Genomic DNA, 27,881 nt, shown 5'->3' with positions numbered 1-27,881 from the left:
CTCCTTTTCCAATTTGGAACCAGTCTGTTCTGTGTCCAGTTCTAACAGTTGCTTCTTGGCCTGTATACAGGTTTCTGAGGAGGCAGGTCAGGTGGTCTGGTATTCCCATCTCTAAGAATTTTCCAGTTTTTTGTGATCCACACAGTCAAAGGCTTTAACATAGTCAATGAAGCAGAAGTAGATGTTTTTCTAGAATTCCCTTGCTTTTTCAGTGATCCAATGGATGTTGGCAATTAGATCTCTGGTTCCTCTGCCTTTTCTAAATCTAGCTTGTATATCTGGAAGTTCCCAGTTCACACACTGTTGAAGGCTACCTTGAAGGATTTTGAGCACCACCTTGCTAGTGTGTGAGATGAGCACAGCTTATGTACAATTATATGTTATAAAGTAATTTATCCTTCAGATTTTTAGAGCAATTTTGCCTAATTATTTATTCATAAGACCACCTGTATTCATATTATACACAAATGAATAAATACAAACACCTAATTTTTAAACAATAAAAAAATTGCATTCTTTACATCATAACTTTCACTTTCTAATTGGATGAGCTTGACGTGGTCTCTTAATCTCTCTGCCTTAATTTCCTCATCTGGTAAATGATAATGATGAGCATGACTAGCATAAGTTCTTTGTGGAAACTGAAATTAGTTATAGTATATAAACCATAAATTGTCTCAAACATTATCTTCAGTATATTTTATCTATCGAGATATCAAATACTATCTCTCTATTTCTCTCTCAATGCAATAGATTACATCAGGATACATTTCTTAATGTTGAACTATGAGTATACTATAGGAATAACTTTGTAATAGACTACTATTTTCTTATTAGGTTTGATTCAATTTGCTAGTATTGCCTTTAGAAGTAATGCATCTCTATTTATATATATTATCCACTTTTCTTTCTTGTTTTATATTTCCATGTAGCACGTTCACTTTTTGCTTCAGAATCTATCATCTTCTATCTTTTTCCATCAGTGTAAGAAATAATCTCAGGCTTGCCCTTCATAGTACAGTACCGATTCATTTTCCACAATTTGGATTCTATCCTTCTGCTCCTAATGTCATCTTGATCCAGCTGTATTATTTCTGATGTTACATTCTTTTCTGATCTTATCAAATTCCCCTTTATTTTGGTCCTTTATCTAATTCCTTCTCTTCTTGTTCCACCGTTGTGTCATTCTTATCTTTTTTTTGTTTCATACACTTCATTTTATACTTTCTTGAAAATATGAATTGTCAGTAATTCTTCTTTGACAATATGTGCTTATTTTACTGTGTACATGTTAGCCTCTTTTTATACTGTGGGATCAAGCCTGATTTTCTCTCTCTTTCTCTCTTTTTTATCTTCTTCCTCTTTATTCTTCTTAAATAGTTCTAAGTAATCCTGTGGCATTTTCCCTAAAACCACTAATGAAGCTTCTTTTATATGCACAGCGTGGGTGTGGATTGTTAGCTCTTCCTCTAAAATTTAAAGCTACAGGCCAGGTGCATGTGAGGTTTCACTACTATATAATGATTCAACAATCAAGAATAAATGGAAAAGCATTTGTACCTTTGAGCCTTTTAAGAGTTGAACTTTCTAGGGTTTTTCCCCTATACTCAGTGAGCTATTGTAACAGGGAGTAGCTTTCTAAATTCATCTTTGCTAGACACTCAGTGAGGCTCAGTTTTTCTTGCTGGCTGGTGGTGGTCTCTTGTGCATCAGATATGAAATCTTATACCAAAAGGAAAAGTCACCACAGCACATATTTCTGTGTGGTGTAATTGCATTCTATTTTTAAACATGAATCCACAATGGGGAGCGCTCCCAAGGAAATCATGCCCAGATAAAGATAAGCTGTGTTAAACATTAAAGTGATAATAATTTTTTGAACCTGTTGTCATTGGATGAACAAAGTGTTATATAACAAATACGTTTTGAAAATTATGTAGTGAAATAGTCTGTGTGGGGATTAAATAGGAAAGGACTGCTTGTCAATTCCGTGGCCTGCCTCTAGCTATAACAATGATAACTGTGCTGAACTAAGATCATGTCTACTGATTTCTACTTAAACTGCATTGCTTTTCCAGAAAGGAAAGTATCAGTTATCTTATGTTAATTTTTTTTTTTTTTTTTGTATTTCTTAAATGTATCACTTTAGCTTTTTTACCCCTAGAGGTCTTTCAATAGCTTGCATGTAAAAAAATGAAAGATGCTCCCCCTAAGCTACCAATTCAGTTCAAGTTGTTCCATACATTAAAAAATTACCACTGTATACTTTAGTAAATGAAATACTACCGTAAATAGATGGCAGTGAGTGAAATAACATTTTATACAAAGTCTTATTTCTCTTGGTAGCATGGCCTGCTATTTTGATTGCAGTGAAGGAATCAATCCTGTCACCAAATCAATACACAGAAATACCTCTTAAATGTTAATAAAATGATGATATCCTTTTTAGATCTATTCATTTTAAATAGGGTAACCAAGCACTGTTTACTCTATGTCTTTTATAATTTACTTACATAAATACATACTTTTGAAATAATATACATATTAATAGATATGACTTACTACTACTATATCAATAATAATAATTATTATATCAATATTTAATGTACTTTATCTCAGAGTATATGCTTTGCCTGTGATCATGTTTACTTTATTAACATTTTATTTTTACCTATGTAATATAAAGTCAAACTTGGATTATTTATATTTATATTTATTAAATATGTACTATGTGAAAAGACTTTTCTTAGGTCTAAAGAGGCCAGGTCTGAATTATCCTAGATTTTGAATTAATTTTTGAATAGATTTTATGGCTAGATTTTATTTAAAAGCAAGTATTACTTTTGTTATAACAGACACTAGAAATATAATTGATTTAAATAAGTTCTTACAAATATAATGTAAATGTCTATTCCATTATCCAAATCAATAAAGACAAATTATTGATTCACTAGTCTATTTTAGAGCTGATGACAAAAATACTATTAATAGACAAATGATAAATGGGAATTCAGTACCAGAAGTTACTTAAATTTATGTCCAGATCATCTTGGTCAACAAAGTGAGGGCTTGAGAAACAGAATTAAGCTATTCAAGAGAAATTCAATTCAGCAAAGCTGATTCAGCCCATTATTATAGTATTATAGTAAGAAAATTCCAAAGTAAATATAATGGATTGTGTTAATACCCTTAAAAAGTAACTTTAAATCCTCAGAGGCAGTGTGTTTATGCTTTGGTAAGCACCAGATATCAATAGGTGTGAATTTAATCATCCCCAAGGATTTTCATACATTATGTAATGCATGAAACAAGTCTGAAGTTTGAAGTTAGTAAGCAAAACTGACTGTGGCTCAGATCCTGAACTCCTTATTGCCAAATTCAGACTTAAATTGAAGAAAGTAGGGAAAACCACTAGACCATTCAAAATTCTCCAAGCCAGCCTTCAGCAATACGTGAACTGTGAACTTCCAGATGTTCAAGCTGGTTTAGAAAAGGCAGAGGAACCGGAGATCAAATTGCCAACATCTGCTGCATCATCAAAAAAGCAAGAGAGTTCCAGAAAAACATCTATATCTGCTTTACTGACTATGCCAAAGCCTTTGACTGTGTGGACCACAATAAACTGCGGAAAATTCTGAAAGAGATGGGAATACCAGACCACCTGATCTGCCTCTTGAGAAATCTGTATGCAGGTCAGGAAGCAACAGTTAGAACTGGACATGGAACAACAGACTGGTTCCAAATCAGAAAAGGAGTACGTCAAGGCTGTATATTGTCACTCTATTTATTTAACTTCTATGCAGAGTACATCATGAGAAACGCTGGACTGGAAGAAACACAAGCTGGAATCAAGATTGCTGGGAGAAATATCAATAACCTCAGATATGCAGATGACACCACCCTTATGGCAAAAAGTGAGGAAGAACTAAAAAGCCTCTTGATGAAAGTGAAAGTGGAGAGTGAAAAAGTTGGCTTAAAGATCAATATTCAGAAAACAAAGATCACGGCATCTGGTCCCATCACTTCATGGGAAATAGATGGGGAAACAGTGGAAACAGTGTCAGACTTTATTTTTTTGGGCTTCAAAATCACTGCAGATGGTGACTGCAGCCATGAAATTAAACAACGCTTACTCCTTGGAAGAAAAGTTATGACCAGCCTAGATAGCATATTCAAAAGCAGAGACATTACTTTGCCAACAAAGGTCCATCTAGTCAAGGCTATGGTTTTTCCAGTGGTCATGTATGGATGTGAGTGTTGGACTGTGAAGAAAGCTGGGCACCAAAGAATTGATGCTTTTGAACTGTGGTGTTGGAGAAGACATCTTGAGAGTCCCTTGGACCTCAAGGAGATCCAACCACTCCATGCTAAAGGAGATCAGCCCTGGGATTTCTTTGGAAAGAATGATGCTGAAGCTGAAACTCTAGTACTTTGGCCACCTCATGCGAAGCGTTGACTCATTGGAAAAGACTCTGATGCTGGGAGGGATTGGGGACAGGAGGAGAAGGGGATGACCGAGGATGAGATGGCTGGATGGCATCACTGACTCAATGGACATGAGTCTGAGTGAACTCCGGGAGTTGGTGATGGACAGGGAAGCCTGGCGTGTTGCGATTCATGGGGTTGCAAAGAGTCAGACATGACTGAGCGACTGAACTGAACTGAACTGAACTGAAGCAAAACTTAACTGTATTTTTCTTCTGGGCTTCCTATTTCTTATCTTTTGGTCACCAGTCTTTAAGAGTCAGAGGCCAGAGTTAGGACACATTTGTTTATCTCATGCTTAGGGATTACAGTCAGAAAGACTAAACGACCTAAATGCTGTAATATCTCATGAGCTGTGACCTGAGTTTTGGAGTTCTTCTTGGTGCTATTCAATAACACAATTCTTATTTTAGTACTATTTCATATAAACTGCAGTATAAAATATAATTTGCTTAAATATTATTTATAATTACTATTACCAAGTTCTCTTCCTTCATTAAGTCCTAAACATAACTTGCTTCTAATTATTTTACTATAAGTATTTTTTATATATTTTAGATAAGTAATTCAAATATATATCCTATAATAGGCATACTCTTTTAAAATAGATATTTGAATTTACCAAATTCATATAAATTAATCTCTAGCTTGCTTTACTGAAAAGCCCAGGGAATCACTTGCATATACATTATGTTTTCATTCTAATCAGTAACACAGAGTCATTAATTTAAGCTTCAAGATATGCCAAAATCATCGAGCTCCAGGCAAAAGCTATGTCTATTGATAGGTAATTGGTAACCTCATTTGTATTATACACACAGACAAAATGGGAAATTATAAAATCATTATTTTCTGCCTGAATAGAAACAGCTGCATGCATTCATTATTATTTTTTTTAATATATTATTGATATGATATCTTAAATTTTAAAAGTCAATTTACTTTTGCCAGTCATTACCATGCCTTCTTGTATCCAGTTGAACCTCTATATCAGTATCCAAAATTTTACTAAAACATAGCTTTCATAAGACTTTCTATTTCTGTAATGTATGTCAGAGACCACTATAGATTTTGTCACTATTGGCTTCTAAAAAAGAGCAGGACCCTATGGGGCCCTCCCAGGTACAAATCCTTTTCAAGTCCGCCAATTTTTATTTATAGGAACAAGGCTTCAGTGTCCTAGACCTTCTGGGTCTACCAAAGGGCAGATTCAAACAGCTGCTAATCTGAAAAGTGAAGAAGGCAGAAGCAAAGGAGGAACAGTCAAGAAACAGTAGTGCAATGATGGGGCAGGGTCCTGGGTCCTCCTGAAGAAATATACATAACAATATCTTTGAATTCTTCTGCAGGAACAAAGGCCACCACCCAAGTGGAGAATGCTAACACCAGGCTGAGCACAAGATTCCTGGAGCACAGCCTCATTACCTCACCACCAACCAATCAAAAGAAAGTCTCACACCCTGCAGTCCTCACCCCAATTTTGCCGATAACACACTTCCTTGAAAACCTTCAGAGAGTTTGGGCTTTTTAGCTTGAGCTGTGCATTCTCCTTGTCTGTTCTGCAATAAACTTTTCTACGCTACAAACGGATATTTGGATTTGTTTGGCCTCCTTCTCTGTAGAGCACATGAACTTGCTTGTATTCAGCAACACTTACCTCTTAGAGGATGGCTTACATTTCCTTTCTTCCTTAGAAACTTTATCTTAACTTTGCTATTCTAGATGTTCTCTCCCTTGTTCACCCATGGCATGGGCTTGTCATGTATTTTTGCTGTATATTATATCTTTTTATTTTTTATTTTATTTTTTTTTTACGTTACAGTACTGTATTGGTTTTGCCATACATTGACATGAATCTGCCACAGGTGTACATGTATATTATATCTTGACTTTTATTTTATTCAGCAATTTGTTATCCCAAATAACAAATTTTAATTTAAATTTCTCTAAACTAGGCACAAAGCATGTTGAACTCATCTTACTGACTAGAAATGAGTGAATCTAAGACCTAGTGATACCACAAAGGGCCCTGTAGAGCTCCTGGGCACAAAGTATTTCTGTGTCTCCCCATTTCTTTGATTATAGAAAACAGCCTTCATTCAGCCTCCATGTCGTTCCCTGAATTTCAGTGGGCAGATTCAAGCTGTTGTTAATCAGGGAAGGGAGGGGATGTGAGACCAAGGAGGAATAAGCAGTGAAGAGCAGCCTTGGGGTAAGGTCCTGATTCCCCATTAAGGGATACACACAAAGATATCTTTGAGCTATTTCCAGATATTGAAACCCTTCCAGGGAAGAGAAATAAACAATTACAAGCATGTAGACCCCAGACCAGTTAGACCGGAAGGTTGATGATACTGATTCCTACTTACACACCACAAACCCATCAGAAGAACGTTATTGTTGTTCAGCCACTAAGCTATGTCTGACTCTGCAACACTGTGGACTGCAGCATGCCAGACTCCTCTGTCCTTCACTATCTCCTGGAGTTTGCTCAAACTCATGTTCATTGAGTCGGTGATGCTATCTAACCATCTCATCCTCTGCTGCCTCCTCCTCTTTTTGCCTTCAATCTTTCCCAGCATCAGAAGAATGCCCATGGACTAACTGAGGCAGGAGGTAGATGCTCTCCACCCCCAGGGTAAGGTGATAGGAAATCTATTCCCTGTAGACCCAAAGTCGAAGATGAGAATAGCAGGGGAACTAAGAAAGGAGACTGGGCCCTTCCCAACCACATATTTCTCATTTTCAAAGTCAGGAGACCTCCTCAATTACACATAAACAGAAAGTCTCCTTGGAGGTCAAAAGGGGAGAAATGCTAACGATGTTAGTCTACCCATAGGTCTCTTCAGTAGAATCCATCTTGGTTAAGAGATTCAAGTGCACACATGTGAAGATTCTGAGATATAACCAAACATGGTTCAGGTAAATCAAAACCAGAAAAAATGCCCCATAGAAGGAATTCAAACTGAGGTAGGAGGTAGATGATTCCCACCAGGGTAAAGTGATAGGAGATTCATTCCCTATTGATTGAAACTCCAAGATGAGACTAGCAGGACAGTTAAGGGAGGAGGCTGAGTCCTGCCCAGACCACATATTTCTCGTTCTCAAAGTCAGGAGACCTCCCTGACCACATATGTGTGACAGCCTATCAGGCTGGCCACTATCCAGAAGCCCAAATTATAAACTTTGTAGTTGCTCAGGCACAAGGAATAAACTCCAAAATAAGGAGAATTACCATAGGACATAAACTCTATAGACAAGGGATCACTCCAAGTCCTGGCAGCTGGTCTACTTTCATTCAAAAGCCCTTCTCTGGTCATTCTGGGTTGGGTGCCCTGCACAGGATATCATGGGAGCCAGATACATTCTCAGAAATCGATGAGAGAGGAGAGGATGCTTGAAACCTCATAGGGATCAAAGGGAATTTAGGGGATGCTCTGAACCCCTTCAGGTTAAAACCTCTTGGTAAATGTTTCCAGGACACTGTATTTCATTCTAGGAGCACTCTCTTGTTCTTGGCTGCAAGTTACTCAACATGGGAGGATCCCTCTCCAAGTCAGAAGAAACATCTCTGGAGTGTTTCCTTAAGAGTTGGAAATTCTTAAACCAAAGAGTTAAAAAAGGAGGAACTTAAATTGTATTATAGCAGTGCCTGGCCTTTGTATGAGTTGAGGAATGGAGAAAATGGCCTGAAAATGAGTCTCTAAATTATAAAACCATTCTGCAATTGGATCTTTATTGCTGCAGGATGGTAAAGTGGAGGGAGATTCCCTACTTTCAGGCCTTCATGGTCCTTTACCAAAATACTGCCCTACACAGCTCTTGTAATTTAAAACCTGGAGAAGCAGAAGACTCTCCCGACATTTTAGACGATCTCTTTCTAAGCTCTTCCATCTCTCCAGGGAGGAAACCTAGGTCTTCCTGTTTCTGACAATATCCCTACATCTCTGGAGCTGTCTACTTCTCCCAGTCCCTCCAACCGATCCCAAACTCCACCTCCCTATGTCCTTCCATACCATCTGTTACCCCAAGAAACAGAAGTTAGTCCTGCTGGGGTAAGTTACAGTGGGGTTTCCTGTCACCCAGGATCAGGGAAATTATGCCCTCTTAAGGAAGGGACAAATGGCAACGAGACAATTAGAGTACATATGACCTTCACTTTAACTGACTTAGCTCAATACAAACAGAAACTGGGTCAATTTTTTAAGACCCTAGTAAGTTTACTGAAGGGTTTCATGCCCTCACCCTGGTCTATGATTTAACTTGGAAGATGTTCAAGTAGCTCTGTCTACCTGCTATACCCCTGAGGAAAACAGAGAATCTGGACAGCACCTAGGGGCATGCTGGTCAGCTTGCCAGAGTCCAATCTGAACATTATGCTATGAGTGGAGATGTAATCCTGAATCAGGAACACTTTTGGAATCATAATTCTTGGGAGGGAACAGAAGTCAAGAAGCACATGATCCAATGTATATTAGAAGGCATGAGAAAGTGTGTCAAAAAATGAGTTAACTACGAAAAGGTTAAAGGAGTGACCCAAGGGGGAAAAAAATCCAGCCCTCTTTCATGGGTGGCTTGTGGAGGCATTTAGATAATATACCAATATATTGCGTTCAGGTCCCCCATTTCCAAAGGTCATTCTCTGCTGGGAGAGCATTTTATTAGCCAGTTTGCCACTCATATTGGGTGGAAACTCCCAAAGTTACAATATGGGCCACAAACACCCATGCCCCAGCTTGTAGATGTGGCCTTTAGGGTATTTAATAATGGAGACCAAGATCAGGAGAAAGAGAGAAAAGACAGGACAGCGTTCATGCACAACTGATAACTGTTGCTGTCAGCCATGCCTCGCAACCTCAGGACAACCCAATGGGGCCGATAAAGTCCATCTATCCATCTGGAGGTAAGACCAACAAGGGGGAATGCTGTTACTACAATGCATGTCAACCAGCCCCAGGGCCTGAGAGTGCCGGAAAGAGTCCCCTGGGCCATGCCCAGCCTGCAAAACAACCAGGTCATTGGAAGAGGGACTGTCCTCAGTCTGGAAGGAGAAGTGGGGTGCCCACTCTGGAGATGGCCATGCTGAATGACTGAGGTGGCCCGGGGATTCTGGTGGCTCCTCCCAACCAGATGCCTATTTTGATGGAAGAGCCCTGGGGAGTCCTTGACATGGCAGCTAAGAAAATCAATTTCTTAATTGATACAGGAGCTACTTTGTGTTAATTTTTCACACTGGGTCTCTCTCCTCTAAAAGCTGCACTGTGACTGCTATCAGTGGAAAATCTTGCACTCATTATTTCACTGGACCTCTCACTTGCCAATTTTAGCAGCAGTTGATTTCGACGCCTTTCCAGTTGTGCCTCAGTGTCCTACCCCCTCCTTGGGAGGGACCTTCTGAGTACCCTCGGGGCCATACTCAGGTTAGGAGGCCCCAGGCAGCCCCTTAAATTGACTGTGACTGAGCCAGCCCAGGGCTTCCCAGGTGGCTAAGTGGTAAAGAAGCCTCCTGCAATGCAGGAGCTGCGGGAGACCCGGGTTCGATCCCTGGGTCGGGAAGATCCCCTGGAGAAGGCAACGACACCCCACTCCAGTAACCTTGCCTGGAAAATCTCACGGGCAGAGGGGCCTGGTAGGCTACAGTCCAGGGGGTTGCAGAGTCAGCCACAACAGGAACTGAGCATGCACACAGAAACTGCCTATCCTAATAAGAGACACTATCCTAAAAAGTCAAAAACGAAAAAGGGTTTACAACACTTGGTAGATAAATTCTGAAGGCCTCTTGGTGTCCTGCCAGTCTCCATACAACGCTCCTATGCCAGTTGTTGAGCCAAATGGGGTCTATAGAATGGTATAAGACCTCAGAGCAGTAAACAACAGTAGTCCCTATACATTCCCTTGTGGACAATCCTTATAGCGTGTTAGCCCACATCCCTGAGAATGTTAAACGGTTTACTGTACTTGATCTCGTGTGTGCCTCCTTTTGTATCCCAGTTCATTCCTCACCACAACACCTTTTGTCCTCAAGTGGACTTAATATCGACTCAGGCCAAATGCAACAACACACCCGGACAGTATTGCCTCAGGGAGTTGGAGACAGCGCACACCTGTTCACCCAAGCCCTGGGAAAGGAACTAAGGGAAATAAGCCTAAAAAGAGGTCCTCTTCTACAGTGCACAGAAGATACATTAATATCTAGTCTCTCCAGGGGGTCCTCAAATCAAAATACCATCGAAGGCCATGATTTCCTTAGGGCCCAGGGTTACAGAGTCTCTCAGAAAGAGGCACACATCTCAAAGCAACAAGTTAAATATCTGGGATATATTTTAAACCCCATAATAGACAGTTATCTCCAAAGAGAAAATAAGCTATATTAGGCCTAAGCTGCTCCAAAGACAAAGAAACATCTCTGTACCTTTTGGAGCATGGCAGGATTTTATAGAATTTGGATTCCAGGATTTGGGCTAATGGCTAAGCTCCTGTATGAAGCCACTAAAGGCCCAGATACAGAACTGTTACTTTGAAACAGGGAATAGGAACAGGCTTTTAACAATATCAAGCAAGCTCTCAACAGAGTCCCTGTTTTGGGTCTTCCCAACTTGAGAAAGGCATTCACCTTGTATGTCACTGAAAAGCAAAGGACAGTTTTGGGGGTCCTTATACAGAAGCTAGGGGAAGCACCTCAGCCTATAGGATAATTTTCCAAGCAACTAGATAGACTCCCTGACCTTGATTGGCCTGCCTGCTTCCAGGTGGTAGCTGCCACATGTCTATTGGTGGAAGACGTGAATAAGTTTACCTTTGAACAGCTGCTGAAAGTCTAGACCCCTCATCAAGTGCAAGGGGTCTTAGTGATAAAAGGCTACCATGGGCTAACTGGAGGCCACCTTATCAAGTACCAGGCTTTGCTCCTTGACTTCCCAGAGCTAACCCTCAAAATTTGCCACACTCTTAACCCAGCTACCTTAATGCCTGCCAAAAGCTCAGAGCTAACATATTCTTGCCTCAAAACCCTTGACCAGGTCTATGCCAGTAGGTCTGACCCAACAGTCCAGGCCGTAGAAAACCAACAGTTCACTGATGGCAGTAGTTTTGTTAGAGATGGGGTCAGGAGGGCAGGGTATGCTATCATGAGCACTCATCGTGTCACAGAAGCAAAACCTTTGCCACCAATCACCTTGGCCCAAAAGGCTGAACTGATACATCTAACCCAAGTCTTAATCATAGGGAAGGATACATACACAGACTCAAAATATGCCTTCCTTGTTTTATGTACCCACATAGCTCTCTGGAAAGAGAGAGGACTTCTAAATGCAAGAAACATCCCTATAAAATATGAGAGTGAGATCTTACATCTTACAGAAAGAATCCAAAAACTGAAACAGGTAGTAGTCATTCACTGCCATAGGCACCAAAGGGGAAATTCTCAAAGTTCCCAAGGAAACCACAGGGCAGATGGGGAAGCGAAGGAAGCAGCCCTGATGCCCACAGCCAAAATGGCTCTAGTCCCATCTCTTACCCCTTCTAACATTATACTCGGGTACTTGACTTCCAAAGAGAACTGGGAAACAGATAGAGAGGAACTGAGGGAACGGATGGCTGGTGGCACATAGACCAGAAATTGCTCATAAGTCTCTGACCAATGGAAAATTGTTAAAGGGCTATAGAATTCTCTCCATCTGGGGAGAGATACAATGTTTATGATTGTTTTCCTACTTTTTACAGGGAAAGAGTTCCTAAAGACAATTAAAAGAGTCACTTAAGTCTGTGCCCTATGCATCACCCATAATCCAGGAGGCAATGTCAAGCCTCCTCCACTTGTTAGCCATGATGAGGGACTTACCCAGGAGAGAACTGGCAAATAGATTCCACTCAGATGCCCTCCTTCCAGGGCTTCACATACTTACTAGTCTTTAAAGACATTTTTACTGGATGAATAGAGGCCTTCCCTACTAGAACAGAGAAGGCAACTCAAGTAGATTTCAGTTGCTCTGCCACCTTCAGGGTGACAATGGACCTTCGTTTGTAGCAAAGGTCACACAACAGCTTTAGCAGGCTTTAGGAATTAAATTTATCACCTCCATTTGTCCTAGAGACCTCAGTCCATAAGAAAAGATGAACAGACTAATCATACTCTAAAGAAAACCTTGGGCAAACTCTGTCTGGAAATATCAGTCATGCTATTGCCTGCTGCCAATAGCCCTCTTAAAGGTCAGGGCAGCTCCTAAAACATCCACTAAATTGAGTCATTGTGAAATGATATAAGGAATGGAAGACCATTCCTTACACTGGACATGCTGACCCAGAAACCCCAGCTCATCTTAAATATGTTATAAACCCAGGCCCAATTCAGAAGGTTCTACAAGCATATGGCAACAGAGTGCAGCCCTCTCCAGATGACAGTCCCTGGTTTTGTGGTTTTGTTGTTGTTCAATCCCTAAATCTTGTCTGAGTCTTTGTGAGCCCCATGGCCTGTAGCCCACCAGGCTCATCTGTCCATGGGATTCTTCAGGCAAGAATACTAGAGTGTGTTGCCATTTCCTTCTCCAAGGGATCTTCTTGATCCAGAGATCAAACCTGTGTCTCTTGCATCAGCAGGCAGATTCTTTACAACGAATCCCTGGGAAGCCAGCTTTCCTATACCTATTTCCCCTATCTACAAGGTGTGAACCAAAACTCCAAGACAAGAACTCAGTAAAAATAAGAGAGGAGGCTAGGTCCTTCTCAGACCACATATTTGTCATTCTAGAAATCAGGAGACTTCCCTAAATACAGAAGCACAGAGAGACCCCTTGGAGGTCAAAAGGGAAAAGATGCTACTGATGCCAGGCTACCCATAGGCCTCTTCAGTAGGATCCATCTTGGCTAAAAGATCTGAGTATACACATGGCTGAATCCTGAGATACATCAAATATGAACTCTGAAGCAGGCAAATCAAAAAGACAGGCTAAAAAAAAAAAAAAAAGTGATATACAATAAAAGAATTCAAACCACCATAAAAGTGGGACTCAGGGATTCTCTAAGTCTGCCTGTGTGTCTATCCACACACGTACAGTATTCTTTTCTTCCTAATAAATACTTTACTTGCTTCACTACTTTCTTTCTTTGTGAGAATTCTTTTCTGCAAAGCCAAGGGTCAGGGTCTTGTTACTGACCACTGGTCTGGTGGCTGTACAACCTGGCCTCAATCTCTGGCTGGAGAACTGAATCCCCACTTTGAGCTGCTGCAGGTAGAGGCTATCAAAGATCATGATTATGCCTCTTTGAATAATTACTATAAAACTTCTCAATGTCTTCCCCAAGTTGGGACATACAGTTTTGAGGGCATTAGCTAACTGCGGCTCCCTTTGCCTGGCAAAGTAATAAAGCTATCATTTTATGAATAAATGAGTGTTTAGTTGCTTGCTGCTGCTGCTGTTGCTAAGTCGCTTCAGTCGTGTCCGACTCGGTGCGACCCCATAGACGGCAGCCCACAGGCTCCCCCGTCCCTGGGATTCTCCAGGCAAGAACACTAGAGTAGGTTGCCATTTCCTTCTCCAATGCATGAAAGTGAAAAGTGAAAGTAATGTTGCCGAGTCGTGTCTGACTCTTAGCGACCCCATGGACTGCAGCCTACCAGGCTCCTCCGTCCATGGGATTTTCCAGGCAAGGGTACTGGAGCTTAGTCCTGTCCAAATCTTTGTGACTCCATGGACTGTAACCCACTAGACTCCTCTGTCCATGGAATTCTCCAGGCAAGAATACTGGAGTGGGTTGCTAGTTCCTTTTCCAGGGGATTTTCCCCACCCAGGAAGCTCCTTAATTGCAGGGATTTTTTTTTTTTTTTTTACCATCTGAGCTACTAGGGAAGCCTAATCATTTTCTACTTCACCCAAAACTCTTGTCTCTAAGATTCATTAGGCACCAGTGTACAGAGAAGCTGAGCTTTCAGCATTACTAAGGATACAAATATTCATCACAGTAAATTTATATTTTCACTTAAATTAGTTTCAAAAAGTATACTGGATGAGAAACAGAAGCTTTCAACTTATTTGTTTATCATTAATTCAATTGATTAAATAATACTGTTTAATTACACTGAAAATGAGATGTATATTTGAAACATCAGATTTTCTCAGTCACATTGTTAATTTTGTTTAAACATCCTTCTACAATACCTTAAACATCCCCAAGAAAAAGAAATGCAAAAAGGCAAAATGGTTGTCTGACTAGGCCTTACAAATAGCTGGGAAAAGAAGAGAAGCTAAAGGCAAAGGAGAAAAGGACAAATATAAGCATCTGAATGTAGAGTTCCAAAGAACAGCAAGGAGAGATAAGAAAGCCTTCCTCAGTGATCAGAGCAAAGAAATAGAGGAAAACAATAGAATGGGAAAGACTAGAGATCTCTTCAAGAAAATTAGAGATACCAAGGGAATATTTCATGCAAAGATGTACTCAGTAAAGGACAGAAATGGTATGGACCTAACAGAAGCAGAAGATATTAAGAAGAGGTGGCAAGAATACACAGAAGAACTGTACAAAAAAGATCTTCATGACCCAGATAATCACGATGGTGTGATCACTCACTTAGAGCCAGACATCTTGGAATGTGAAGTCAAGTGGGCCTTAGGAAGCATCACTACAAACAAAACTAGTGGAGGTGATAGAATTCCAGTGGAGCTATTTCAAATCCTAAAAGATGATGCTGTGAAAGTGTTGCACTCAATATGCCAGCAAATCTGGAAAACTCAGCAGTGGCCACAGGACTGGAAAAGGTCAGTTTTCATTCCAATGCCAAAGAAAGGCAATGCCAAAGAATGCTCAAACTACAGCACAATTGCACTCATCTCACACGCTGGTAAAGTAATGCTAAAATTCTCCAAGTCAGGCTTCAACAGTATGTGAACTGTGAACTTCCAGATGTTCAAGCTGGATTTAGAAAAGGCAGAGGAACCAGAACTCAAATTGCAACATCTGCTGGATCATAGAAAAAGCAAGAGAGTTCCAGAAATACATCTATTTCTGGTTTATTGACTATGCCAAAGCCTTTGACTGCGTGGATCACAAGAAACTGTGGAAAATTCTTAAAGAGATGAGAATATCAGGCCACCTGACCTGCCTCCTGTGAAATCTGTATGCAGGTCAAGAAGCAACAGTTAGAACTAGACATGGAACAACAGACTGGTTCCAAATTGGGAAAGGGGTACATCAAGGCTGTATATTGTCACCCTGCTTATTTAACTTATATGCAGAATACATCATGCAAAATGCCGGGCTGGATAAAGCACAAGCTGGAATTAAGACTTCGAGAAGAAATATCAGTAACCTGAGAATTGGAGATGACACCACCTTTGTGGCAGAGAGTGAAGAAAAACTAAAGAGCCTCTTGAAGAAAGTGAAAGAGGAGAGTGAAAAATTTGGCTTAAAACTTATCATTCCGAAAACTAAGATCGTGGCATCTGGTCCCATCACTTCATGGCAGATAGATGGGAAAACAATGGAAACAGTGAGAGACTCTATTTTGGGGGCTCCAAAATCACTGCAGATGGTGACTGCAGCCATGACATTAAAAGATGCTTGCTCCTTGGAAGAAAAGCTATGACCAAATCGGACAGTGTATTGAAAAGCAGAGACATTACTTTGCCAACCAAGGTCCATCTAGTCAAAGCTATGGTTTTTCCAGTAGTCATGTATGGATGTGACAGTTGGACTCTAAAGAAAGCTGAGCACCGATGAACTGATGCTGTTGAATTGTGTTTTGGTCAAGATTCTTGAGAGTCCCTTGGACTGTAAGGAGATACAAGCAGTCAATCCTAAAAGAAATCAGTCCTGAATATTCATTGGAAAGACTGATGATGAAGCTGAAACTCCAATACTTTGGCCACCTGATGCAAGGAACCAACTCATTAGAAAAGACCCTGATGCTGGGAAAGATTGAAGGCGGGAGGTGAAGGGAAGGGCAGAGGATGACATGCTTGGATGACATCACTGACCCAGTGGACATGTGTTTGAGTAGGCTCCGGGAGTTGGTGATGGACAGGGAGCCTGGTGTGCTGCACTCTGTGGGGTCTCAGAGTCCTACATGACTGAGTGACTGAACTGACTATACCTTGCCTGGCAGAATGTAGGGGAGCAGAACTTGCCACTCTAAAACGTGTCTCCTTGGCATATTAATTGTTTTAAGCCTCTTATTTTCTGAAAATCAGCAGAAATGGGAAATTCTCTGAAAAGCAAGTAGGAGCTGCTGCTTGGTAAGAAACATGTACATTTATAAGGGAAATCTCCATCTGTAAGCCTGGGCATACATATGCATGCCTGCATGCCTGCCAAGTCACTTCAGTTATGTAAGACTCTTTGACACCTGAAGGACCATAGTCCGCCAGGCTCCTCTGTGCATGGGATTCTCCAAGCAAGAATACTGCATTGCGTTGCCATTTCCTCCTCCAGGGGATGGATCTTCCTAACCCAGGGATTAACCCACACTTCTTAAATCTCCTGCATTGGAGATTTAAGGGTGGAGTCTTTACCAATAGAGCCACCCAAATCTCTGGAAGGGCTTAGCAATGGTGAAGGTAATAACTTAAATCTGCATCACAATCACCCTTGATTACTGTGTTTTTCCTCTTATAAATGTCTCCCCAGCCTCAACATCCTCTTGTCTTTAGCAGAGAAGGTTATTTAAAATAAGGACTTCGGTCATTTCCTCATTTAGTCATTTGGTTACTGTTTTTCAGGGTCTCTCTCCTGTATATAGATTACAAAACTCTGTGTGATTTTTCTCCTGTTAATTTATCTCATGTCAATTTAATTCTTGGACCAGTCAGAACCCAGAAAGATAGAGGAAAATTTCTTCCTCCCCTGCAATACCATCATCAATGAATAATTAAGTAGGAAGAAACTATATTTAGGGGTAACTGGTGGTTAATAATTGGAGACTTAAAAGGTAAATGTACTAGATGTTACATATAGTCTTATTGGAGAGTCTGTGACAAGGTTCTGTAACAATATTTTGATTATAAGGGTTTGATTATAAGGGTAATAAATCAGGGTTAAATTCTATCCACCACCCCCTTAAAAGTACAGCTTAATTTAACAAAGCAATTTAGGGAATTAACGTCTTCTTTCTACCTCATTATTTCCTCACTGATGACACCGGCACTAGCAGTATTAACTATAAAGAAGACTTCGCTAAAAGCATTATCTAATTCTTAACAGAAAGAGTACTTTAATATCAATTATTAACAAATAGTCCACTGTTGGTAATTATTCTCTTGTATTTAAGTGTAGAATATTAAACAACCTTATCTAGACTCTCAGCTACCTGAGAACTTTTGCAAGGGCCTTAATTCTGAGAAGTGGCCCAAATGCAAGTGTCTCAAAATTACACATTTATTTTGCTGAAGTACTTCTATAGTCAACGTAATTAAGACCCTAAAATAATAGCATCTTAATTTTTTTTTTTTTTTTCAGGCTCAAACTGTCTCTCACATGGTGTTAAACTCCAAAGGGGGGATAAAAAACTGTGTGGGCAGATTTCCTGTTTGATGAATGTATTTGAAATATAAGCAAAAATGTCGATTTAAAATTACTGATCAGAAGAAATATGATCTTTGCCTAAAACAAGAATACAAATCAGACTCTTAAAATCATGCAAAAGATTGTCACCTTTGTTTTCTTTGTATCTGGTATAAAAACATTTAAGTCTCCACTTAAAAATCTTTGAATGTCAGCATGGAGAAAGCTTTAATTCAGCTCTTGCTAAAGGATAAACTGAATATCATATTAAGAGAAACTTATCAAGAGTTTAATTTCAGATTTGTTAATTTTTTCAGATTCATTAAATTTTATTTTTACATTTTGTTAGATCTTCATAATGCAACATATCTGTATCACAATATTTAGGCTGAAAACTCAAATTTAATTATCTAATGTATTTATACCCTATTAGGATATTCAATTTTTATTGTACACGTTTTATGGTTTTCTAAAAGTTCTAAGTGAAGATATTGCTAAGAGTATAGCAATATCTATATAGTATAGCAATATCTGGGCTTCCAAGGTGACACTAGTGGGAAGGAACCCATCTGCCAATGCAATAGACAGTAAGAGAGGTAAGTTCGATCCCTGGGTCGGGAAGATCCCCTGCAAGAAGGCATGGCTCCAGTATTCCTGCCTGGAGAATCTCATGGACAGAGGAGTCTGGCAGGCTACAGTCCATACAGTCATACAGAGTTGGACATGACTTAAGTGACTTAGCACATATGCATGTAGCAATATCTATATTGCTTATAGCTACTGAGTCCTTTCACCAAGTACTGAGTACTTTCATAACGTTAAGTTTCCTTTTGAATTAATTGTTAAGAAATATGCGACACTTTTGTTTTAGTCTATGGTTAAGCTGCCATAAAACTTAAATTCACAATCAAGTTGTCAGTGATTAACTCCTATTTTTTCTCCAGCCTATCCTATAAGGTCTTGGTGAAACTACTTTCCATTTTCAACCTAAACTCATACTTTCATTTCCCTCATTTTGTCACTCTTCTAGAAGTTAGAAGTTAAAGTACCTGTTTGTATCATTTACAAAAATCTACTGAGCAATTTGTTTATTCCAGAATATCAAATATGAATAAATTGTGCTTATTTCTCTCGAGGAGCTTATGGTCTATCAGGGCTCGGGGTAACAACAAACATGTGTACCAAACGTGTGTACAAAGATGTGTACCAAGTGTTATGAGAACATAATGAGCAGGGATGATGGGGAAGAAGTTTAGCAGATGTCCTTGAGTTGGATTTTGAAGGAAGAATATGAGTTACCTAGATTTTAAAGAGAAGTGCTACTTCTACCATATGTTTTAAAAAAACATTCATTTACTTAATAAATATTGACGGAGAGGTCATTTAAACATTTACATTTGCAGAGTACCATGTGATGGGAAGAAACATTGTTTCTGCTCTCCCAAAGCATACAGTTCCAGTAGGATTAAAAAAAAAAAAAAGGAGAGAGAGCGGGAGAGAGACTGTAAAGAAGCCCTAGATACAACACAGATCAATTTGGAGAAATTCATGCAGAATTGGAATAAATGAGGGAGCCTCCCCAAGGAGAAGCCAGAGGAGCATGCATCCCTGAGGTCTTTATGTTATTAGTTTTAGAGAATGATCTTTACCCCCAGAAACTTGGGGCTAAAGAGACAGCAAGGAAAGTAGTTAGCAGACTAATTTGGTACAATACACAAGAAGCGATGGAGAGGGACTTTCCTGGTGGTCCAGTAGCTGAGACTATATGCTCCCAATGCAGGGGGCCGGGGTTTGATCCTTGGTCAGGGAACTAGATCCCACATGCCACAGCTCAGAGCCTGCATGCAGAAACGAAATTCAAAGTTTCCTGTGTCACAACTAAGACCCAGGGCAGCCAAGTAAATAAATAAGGTATTTTCAAAAAGAAGTGACGGAGAGTCAAACTGAAAATTCTATACTAAAATACATTTAAAAAGGCTGAAGAATGACTTCTTGATCTCCAATCTCACCAGCTCTCTATATCTCTGATCAGTATTTCTTTTCATTTATCACTTTTTAAAAATGGCTTACTCGTTAAAATGCAACATTTGCATTTATTTTAAACAGAAAACAGAGACTGTTAGGAAGACAAATTTTGCATCTATTTGCTCTTTTTGCAACAAAGAATGAATCAGAAGCAGTTTTAATTGTTTTCATCCCGACTCAGTGGAAGAGACATGAGTATCTTTTTCAAGGCTAATCCCCCACTAGATTTTTAAATTCTCATCTCTTCAAGAAACTTGCTTCATGCTGCTTTATGTATCTCTAAACCTACCTTTTCTATTAACTTCTTTTCCTCTTATTTACAATCCCACCTCGTACAATTCCATCTTGTACAATCCCACCTCACTCTGCTGTATCACTTCTTCCTCCCTCTGAGGATTCATGAGAATAGTTTTCATTAATGAACTCCTCCTTTTCCTTACTTCCTATTTGTTTCATAGTGAAAGTAGCTTTCTAGAGACACAACTCTATTGAACTGTTGTTATCAAGTTCAATGACTATATTCATGAGCGTCTTTTGTATTTTTATATTTACATTCCTGGTATGGTTTGATATTTATATTTCACATTCTTATTTCTAGAAATAAATGAAGTATATATTTTACTGATTTTTAATGAGTTTTTGTCATATCCAGTGAACTCATATGAGGTTCAATTTCTTTGCAAGAAAGTTAGAAATTTAGCTGATTAATCAAGAATCAAAATGCTTTCTTGTGGTTTAGGACTGCTGAAATAATCTTATGTTATTACAAATAGTCAGATACTGTGTTCTGTACCTATGAATCAACAGTTAGTTTAAAGGTGACACATTATAGCTCTCATTAATTTTTTTCTCAAATAAATTTTGATGAAAACTTAACAAGAAACTGTAAAAGTGTGGCAGACAATCTCTAAGATGCCACCCAACGATTTCAGCCTCCTAGGATTAACACTCGTGTATCATTTCCTCCCCAGAATGTGAATTGGGATGATCAACTCATTGTAATAAATAGAAAAAGACAGAAGCTATGGGATGTCACTCCAGCGACTAGGTTATAACAAATGTTAGGTGTGTATTTACTCTCTCTCATGGATCACTTGCTTTGGAGGAAGTCTGCTGCCATGAGACAGTCTTAGAGAGATGTCCATATGGTGAAGAACTGAGAAAGGCCTCTGGCCAACAGACAGCAAGAAATCAATATCCTTAACCTAACACCTGTGAGGGAGGGAGAGCTGCCAAAATCCTAAGAGGTGAGCTTAGAAGTGTATCATCCCCAAGTGAAGTCTTTGACTTAGGCTGCAGTCTTACCTGACTGCTTGTCTGCAACCTCATGACAGATCCAGAGCTACAAGCTCTCAGCTAAGCCATACCTATACTCCTGACCCACAGAAAATGTGAGATCATCAATCTTTGTTGTTTTAAGTCACGAAACATGGGCGAATCTTATCATGCAGCAATAATAGATAAGTAATATAACATATTTGACTTTATTTCAAAGAGGAAACTTTAATAAATAATGAATAACTAACTGATCATCCATTTTTGTATTATTTTAAAAAACTGTGACTCTTTTCAACTATATATTGTCCATTAGTGCCAATCAAGACAATAAAGATTACTCATGGTTACTCAAGAAGTAATAATTGCAAGTATGTGATTAGAAATCCAGGACAAATCATTGTGAATCTTGTTTATCAAAAGAATGGATAAAACTGAGACTATAGTTTGTAAAACCAGTGATGATAAATGCCCATGCCCTGCCCCCGGCCCTAAGTTAACAGATGAATGAACATCTTAGAATAATATTTGCAAAGAGGGAAGGTTTTAGATACAGGCAATATCTTTCTAATGAGGTAACTCAACTAACTGTCATTGACTGAGTAGTCAATGTCTGCAACAGATATTTCTGCCTAGATTTTAGCAGCTCGATTGTTCCTGCTGAGAGGGGACCCAAGTGATATACCTAATATCTGCAAACTTTAGGCCTCTGAGGAAGCAGAGAAATGGCACAGGTATCAAAATAGTAGATTTTTGAGAACATGGGAAAAAATGGAGTACTGCCTTTTCTTTGAAATAATCAGAACAAAACTAGCAGAACAAGTTGGCATTCATTGACAATAAAGTGCATAAGAATAACAGTGATGAAGTTAAAAGTATATTGAAATTATCTTGAAACTCAGCATAAATATGCAAAACATTTGAGAGGGAATCAAAGGAAGTCAGCCTCACAAATAAAGTAAATGCATAGCTTGCTCAATTAAAGTAATTCAAAATATTCATCTTGAAATTATTTTTTGAAAACCATTTTAAAATATGCCTGTTTCAAGGCATACTGGAAGAAAAGAAAAAAAAAAGTCGATGAAATATAATCAAAATTAGCGTATATGAAATCATACCTGATTAAAGAGAAGAATTAGAGTTAAGTAATCCTATACTGGTAATAAAACAGTAATCTCACAATAAATAATATGGTCTGGCAATTGTGTTGGGATTTATTCTCTTTCATAGTTTAGGCTGCAGTGAACCCATGACTATTCTCATAGCTTTTTAATTGCGTTTCCAGTCTGTATTATGTTTCTCAATAATTTTACCTATGCTTATGAGATTTATTTCCCCAAATCATAGATGTCACTATACTTGTTGTCTGTACAAACTCTGTAGTAAGTTTTCCCTGACTGCAAAATAGCTAAGCTTCCAGGGTATTCCAACAGTCTCCTTGCATGTGAAGCAGGCAGACTACATGTCCAGCTTCCCAGATTTGTATATGGCTTCACTACACATGGGTTCAATTCCTGAGTCGAGGAGATCCCCTAGAGGAGGCTAGGACAACCCACTCCAGTATTCCTGCCTGAAGAATCCCATGGACAGAGGAATCTGGTGGGCTACAGTCCATTGGGTGCAAAGAGTTGGACATGACTGAGTGCAAACACACTTACCAGTTATGATATGATTGGCATGGTAACTAATGTTCTCAGTATTTTAATTTCATTATCTATAAAACAGGATGATATTTTTAATGAGTCTAAATGTCTATTGCAAAAATTAAGAGAAATAATCTATCACATGTTAGGAATAGTGTCCTGGTCCATTATGAGTATTTCATAAATATTAGCTATTACTTTATGATTGCTAATATTGCTCCTCTTTGAAATTCAAAGTAACCTAACATTATGAGTGTCTACCATTTGAGAGAAGGTTTTATGTGCATTATCTCATTTAGCTTGAATTACAAGTCTTTTTTTTATTTGATAATTTTTTAAAGATACTTTTGATGTGATCATATTTTAAAGTCTTTATTGAACTTGTTAAAACATTGCTTCTGTTATTTATGTTCTCCTTTTTTGGCTGGTAGATATGTGGAATTACTAATTCCCTGACCAAGGATGGAACACATACCAACTGCATTTAGAAGGCACAGTCTTAACCACTGGACTGCCAGGGGAGCTCTGAAACTACACATTTATGAAATAGGAATCACTATTCATATTTTAAAGATGAGGAGACCTAGATCCAGATATTTTAAGTGACTTCTGTACATTCTTACAAAGACTGAGTGCTACAACCAAATTCCCACACAGATTTCCTGACTTCATGTTGAGGGCATTTTTTTTTTTTTTCACTGCACAGGAGTTTACCATTTCAAGTTTGTCACCAACTACTCCATTGTAAAGAATACTGGTTAATAATTTTGGCTATGAATTTGAAACCAGCATAAACAATTGTAATTCATACAAATTCACAAAGTTTAAACTTTCTTAACTGTAAAAGATGGATAATGATGCTCATCTTTATAAACTTATTAAAAGGATTACTTCACTTAAGTTTAATAGCTGGTAATATGTGCACAAATTTATTAATTTATAGGAAAATATTTTTATTTTTAGAGGCTTCCTTGGTGGCTCAGTGATAATATATCCACCTGCAATGCAGGAGACACAGGTTCCATCCCTGGGTTGGGAAGATCCCCTGGAGAAGGAAATGGCAACCCACTCCAGTATTATTGCCTGGGAAATCCTAAGGACAGAGGAGCCTGGAGGGCTACAGTCCATAGTGTCTCAAAGAGTTGAACACGACTTAGTGACTAAAGAAAAACAACAAATTTACATTTTTAGATTTGTTAAATTTATATTAAGACAATTAATATTATTCTCACATCCAAATTTTGTTTTTTCATTACCAGACCCTAATCTTCCCTGCAAAGTCAAGTGGGCCTTAGGAAGCATCACTATGAACAAAGCTAGTGGAGGTGATGGAATTCCTGTTGAGCTATTTCAAATCCTAAAAGATGATGCTGTGAAAGTGCTGCACTCAATTTGCCAGAAAATTTGGAAAAAGCGGTGGCCACGGGACTGGAAAAGATCAGTTTTCATTCCAATCCCAAAGAAAGGCAATGCCAAAGAATGTCCAAACTACCACACAATTCCACTCATTTCACACGCTAACAAAGTAATGCTCAAAATTCTCCAAGCCAGGCTTCAACAGTACACGAATCAAGAACTTCCAGATGTTCAAGCTGGATTTAGAGAAGGCAGAGGAATGGGAGATGAAATGGCCAATATCTTTTGGATCACAGAATAAAGCAAGATAATCGAGAAAAACATCTATTTCTGCTTCATTGACTATGCTAAAGACTTTGATTGGGTGGATCACAACAAACTGTGGAAAATTCTTAAAGAGATGGGAATACCAGACCACCTTACTTGCCTCCTGAGAAACCTGTATGCAGATCAAGAAGCAACAGTTAGAACCGGACGTGGGACAATGGACTGGTTCCAAATTGGGAAAGGAATACATAATGGCTGCATATTGTCACCCTGCTTATTTAACTTACATGCAGATTACATCATGCGAAATGCCAGGCTGGTTGAAACACAAGCTGGAATCAAGATTGTCAGGAGAAATATCAGTAACCTCAAATATGCAGATGAGACCACCCTAATTGCAGAAAGCAAAGAGGAACTAAAGAGCCTCTTGATTAAAGTGAAAGAGGAGAGTGAAAAAGCTGGCTTAAAACTCAATATTCAAAAAATGAAGATTATGGCATCTGGTATCATCACTTATTGGCAAATAGATGGGGGAAACAATGGAAACAGTGACAGACTTTATTTTCTTGGGCTCCAAAATCACTGCAGATGGTGGATTGTAGCCACGGACTTGCTTCTTGGAAGAAAAGCTATGACAACACTAGACAGCATATTAAAAAGCAGAGACATCACTTTGCCAACAAAGGTCCATATAGTCAAAGCGATGGTTTTCTCGTAGACATGTATGAATGTGAGAGTTGGACCATAAAGAAACCTGAATGCCAGAAAATTGATGTTTTTGAATTGTGGTGTTGGAGAAGACTCTTTAAAGTCCCTTGGACTGCAAAGAGATCAAACCAGTCAATCCTAAAAGAAATCAGCCCTGACTATTCATTGGAAGGACTGATGCTGAAGCTGAACTCCAACACTTTGGCAACCTCATGCAAAGAGTCAACTCATTAGAAAAGCCCCTGATGCTGGGAAAGACTGAAGGCAGGAAGAGAAGGGGACGACAGAGGATGAGATGGTTAGATGCCATCACCAACTCTCTATGGACATGAGTTTCAGCAAGCTCTGGGAGATGGTGAAGGACAGGGAAGCCTGGTGCGCTGCTCTCCATGGGGTTGCAAAGAGTTGGACACAACTGAGAGACTGAACAACAATCTTCCCTATGCTTATCTCTGTCTATTGAAAATGCACCCTTCTTTCATAAAGAAACATTTCCCTTTGTCCCAAAGCACTGCCTTATCCTCCAAATAGATAAAGATCCATAGTCCTGTGCCAAGCTCTGTAGAGCTAGATATGCGTCACCATTCGGAATTTTATCTTATTTTATAGTTAAGAGTGTATGTCTTTTATAATATATAATCTGTTTTAATTCTTAAACTAAAGTTTAGTTCTTTAGTTCTTAAGAACTAAAACAGAATCCCACAATTAAACACAATAATATTTTTGCTGAAAACAGTACATATGTTCATATTCATTTGGATAAATTAAGACTATACATGAGTTTATATCAGTTCAGGCCACATATTCTAAAATATGCATATCAGGCTAGAAAGTGGTTGCCAAATAATTAAATTTAAAACAGTTTGTGTTCAGTTATTTTGATTTTATAATTATACATAAAGAATTGTAGATCTGTATGAACCCCTTCTGTTCCCTATCTCCCTACTCTTAACAAGTTTATTAGGTTCTTTCTTGAGGTTATGTGGTATTCTGCCTAGCACGATTGTGTAATTACTCATCTTAGCCTCTGTTACCTTAGGATCTCTAAGGGAAGGAAGTGTGTCTTCATCTTTGTATGTTTTTCAGGATCAAGGATATTCTTAAATCCTACTAGGTATGTTAGGCACACTTTACAAACAAGAAGCTATCACACCAATATTTCAAATGTGTAGATATTGCTAAAAGCACTTGTCTTCCAAATATGGCAACACTTCTTTTCATGGTCATTAATAAACATTGAGTCGTTATCCAAGCACATTTCTTTGGAAAGAAACAGTGTAAATTATGCTGGTATTGAGTCCCAAGAAGATCTCATGAAGAATTTAACCTAATTTAGGTTGGCCTAAATTAGGATTCCAGAGGAGGTAGGTAATGCCCCCAAATTTCAAATTCTAATCTAAATTTGGGAAATTAGAACATGATGGGGTAACATTCTTTGCATCTTCATTGTCAATGTGCAGTTGAGCCATTAAAAATTTAATGATGATATTCTTTGATTAAAATTGACTTCATCCTATGTGTTTGTGAACCTTTTTGTTCCAAGTTATGATTTATTTTAGAAGCAACAGTAACTTTTGCCATCTCACCTATATGTTGTCCATACATGTGATAAAAGAAGCTGAAACAATATGCGGTGTTCGTGGGTCCATAAGGGTTTTTGGGAGCTATGCTGAAAACAGGGCTGAGAAGTCGAGCCTTTTCTCCTTCCAGTCTGGGTCGAGATGTCTCAATGTACATATAAAAACCTTTGAAAAGACAAAATAAAATGTTTAGGCAAATTATTAGTAGGTGACATGAAATTTAAAATCAGTGAAAGGTTAGAATTTTTGTATATATAAAATTAATAGGAGAGTCTGCATCTTATTTATAAAAATCTATATATGCAAACACAATATAAAAATAAATAATATACATAATTTAAAATAAATTTTTAAAAATGTATAAAAATGAGGCAAAACTGGAATTTTAGACTTGAATTGTCAAAAAAAATTCCTAATCTCTTTATACAGGTCAGTAAGTTCTCAGTGAAAATTAATGATTACAAACTTTGTAAATAACTGAATACTTGATATGGTAAATAAAAAATTTCATGTTTTTTTCCAAAATATTTAAATCTATAGCTAAATATTCTCTTGCATTTCACATTTAGCATAATAGCATTTTTTAAAGTCCAAGGCTGGAGTATGATTGATATGAACACACCATTTCATACCCTCATACCTTCTTTGGAGCCACTACGATCAGCATTAGGTCCAGTGTTTGGAGTATATTTTGTATTTCTTGTTGCAGTACTTTGTTTTGTCCAGTCAAAATTATCTGTATCATCTTGGGTGAACAAACAAATGTTACCATCTTCAAATCCACAGTGAAATTCTCCTGTTGGCAAATTTTAATTACAGTAAGTTAAATTAATACAAGCACTGCAATAGTCTTCTAAGAAAAATTTAAAACATACAGCAATAATAATGCAAAGTTGCAATAATGGCACCATAGCCAAAATAATGTACAATATGACAATTAAAAGCTACTTCAATTTTAATGGAAATGAAAAATAATCTTGATATGTAAATCAGTCTCTTATTTAACAATTTAAACCCAAACCATTTTCCTCTGAAATATCCAAATAATTGA

The 27,881-nt window shown here is 38.5% G+C and overlaps 1 protein-coding gene across 1 annotated transcript in view; it reads right to left on the bottom strand.

Moving 5' to 3' along the window:
• MDGA2 (MAM domain containing glycosylphosphatidylinositol anchor 2) overlaps positions 1-27,881 on the bottom strand; it is a 915,731-nt gene that overhangs the window by 18,110 nt on the left and 869,740 nt on the right. The window contains exons 13-14 of the mRNA XM_040226786.1: positions 27,471-27,626; positions 26,837-26,995 (exon numbers count right to left, since the gene is read on the bottom strand). Of these exons, the coding sequence (XP_040082720.1) occupies positions 26,837-26,995; positions 27,471-27,626 (315 nt within the window). The remainder of the gene's footprint in view (positions 1-26,836; positions 26,996-27,470; positions 27,627-27,881) is intronic.

Source organism: Oryx dammah, unplaced genomic scaffold (genome assembly GCF_014754425.2).
Source record: "Oryx dammah isolate SB20612 unplaced genomic scaffold, SCBI_Odam_1.1 HiC_scaffold_26, whole genome shotgun sequence".
Taxonomy (NCBI): domain Eukaryota; kingdom Metazoa; phylum Chordata; class Mammalia; order Artiodactyla; family Bovidae; genus Oryx; species Oryx dammah.
The sequence above is the reverse complement of the archived record's forward strand: the minus strand, read 5'-3'. Positions and strand labels throughout refer to the sequence as shown.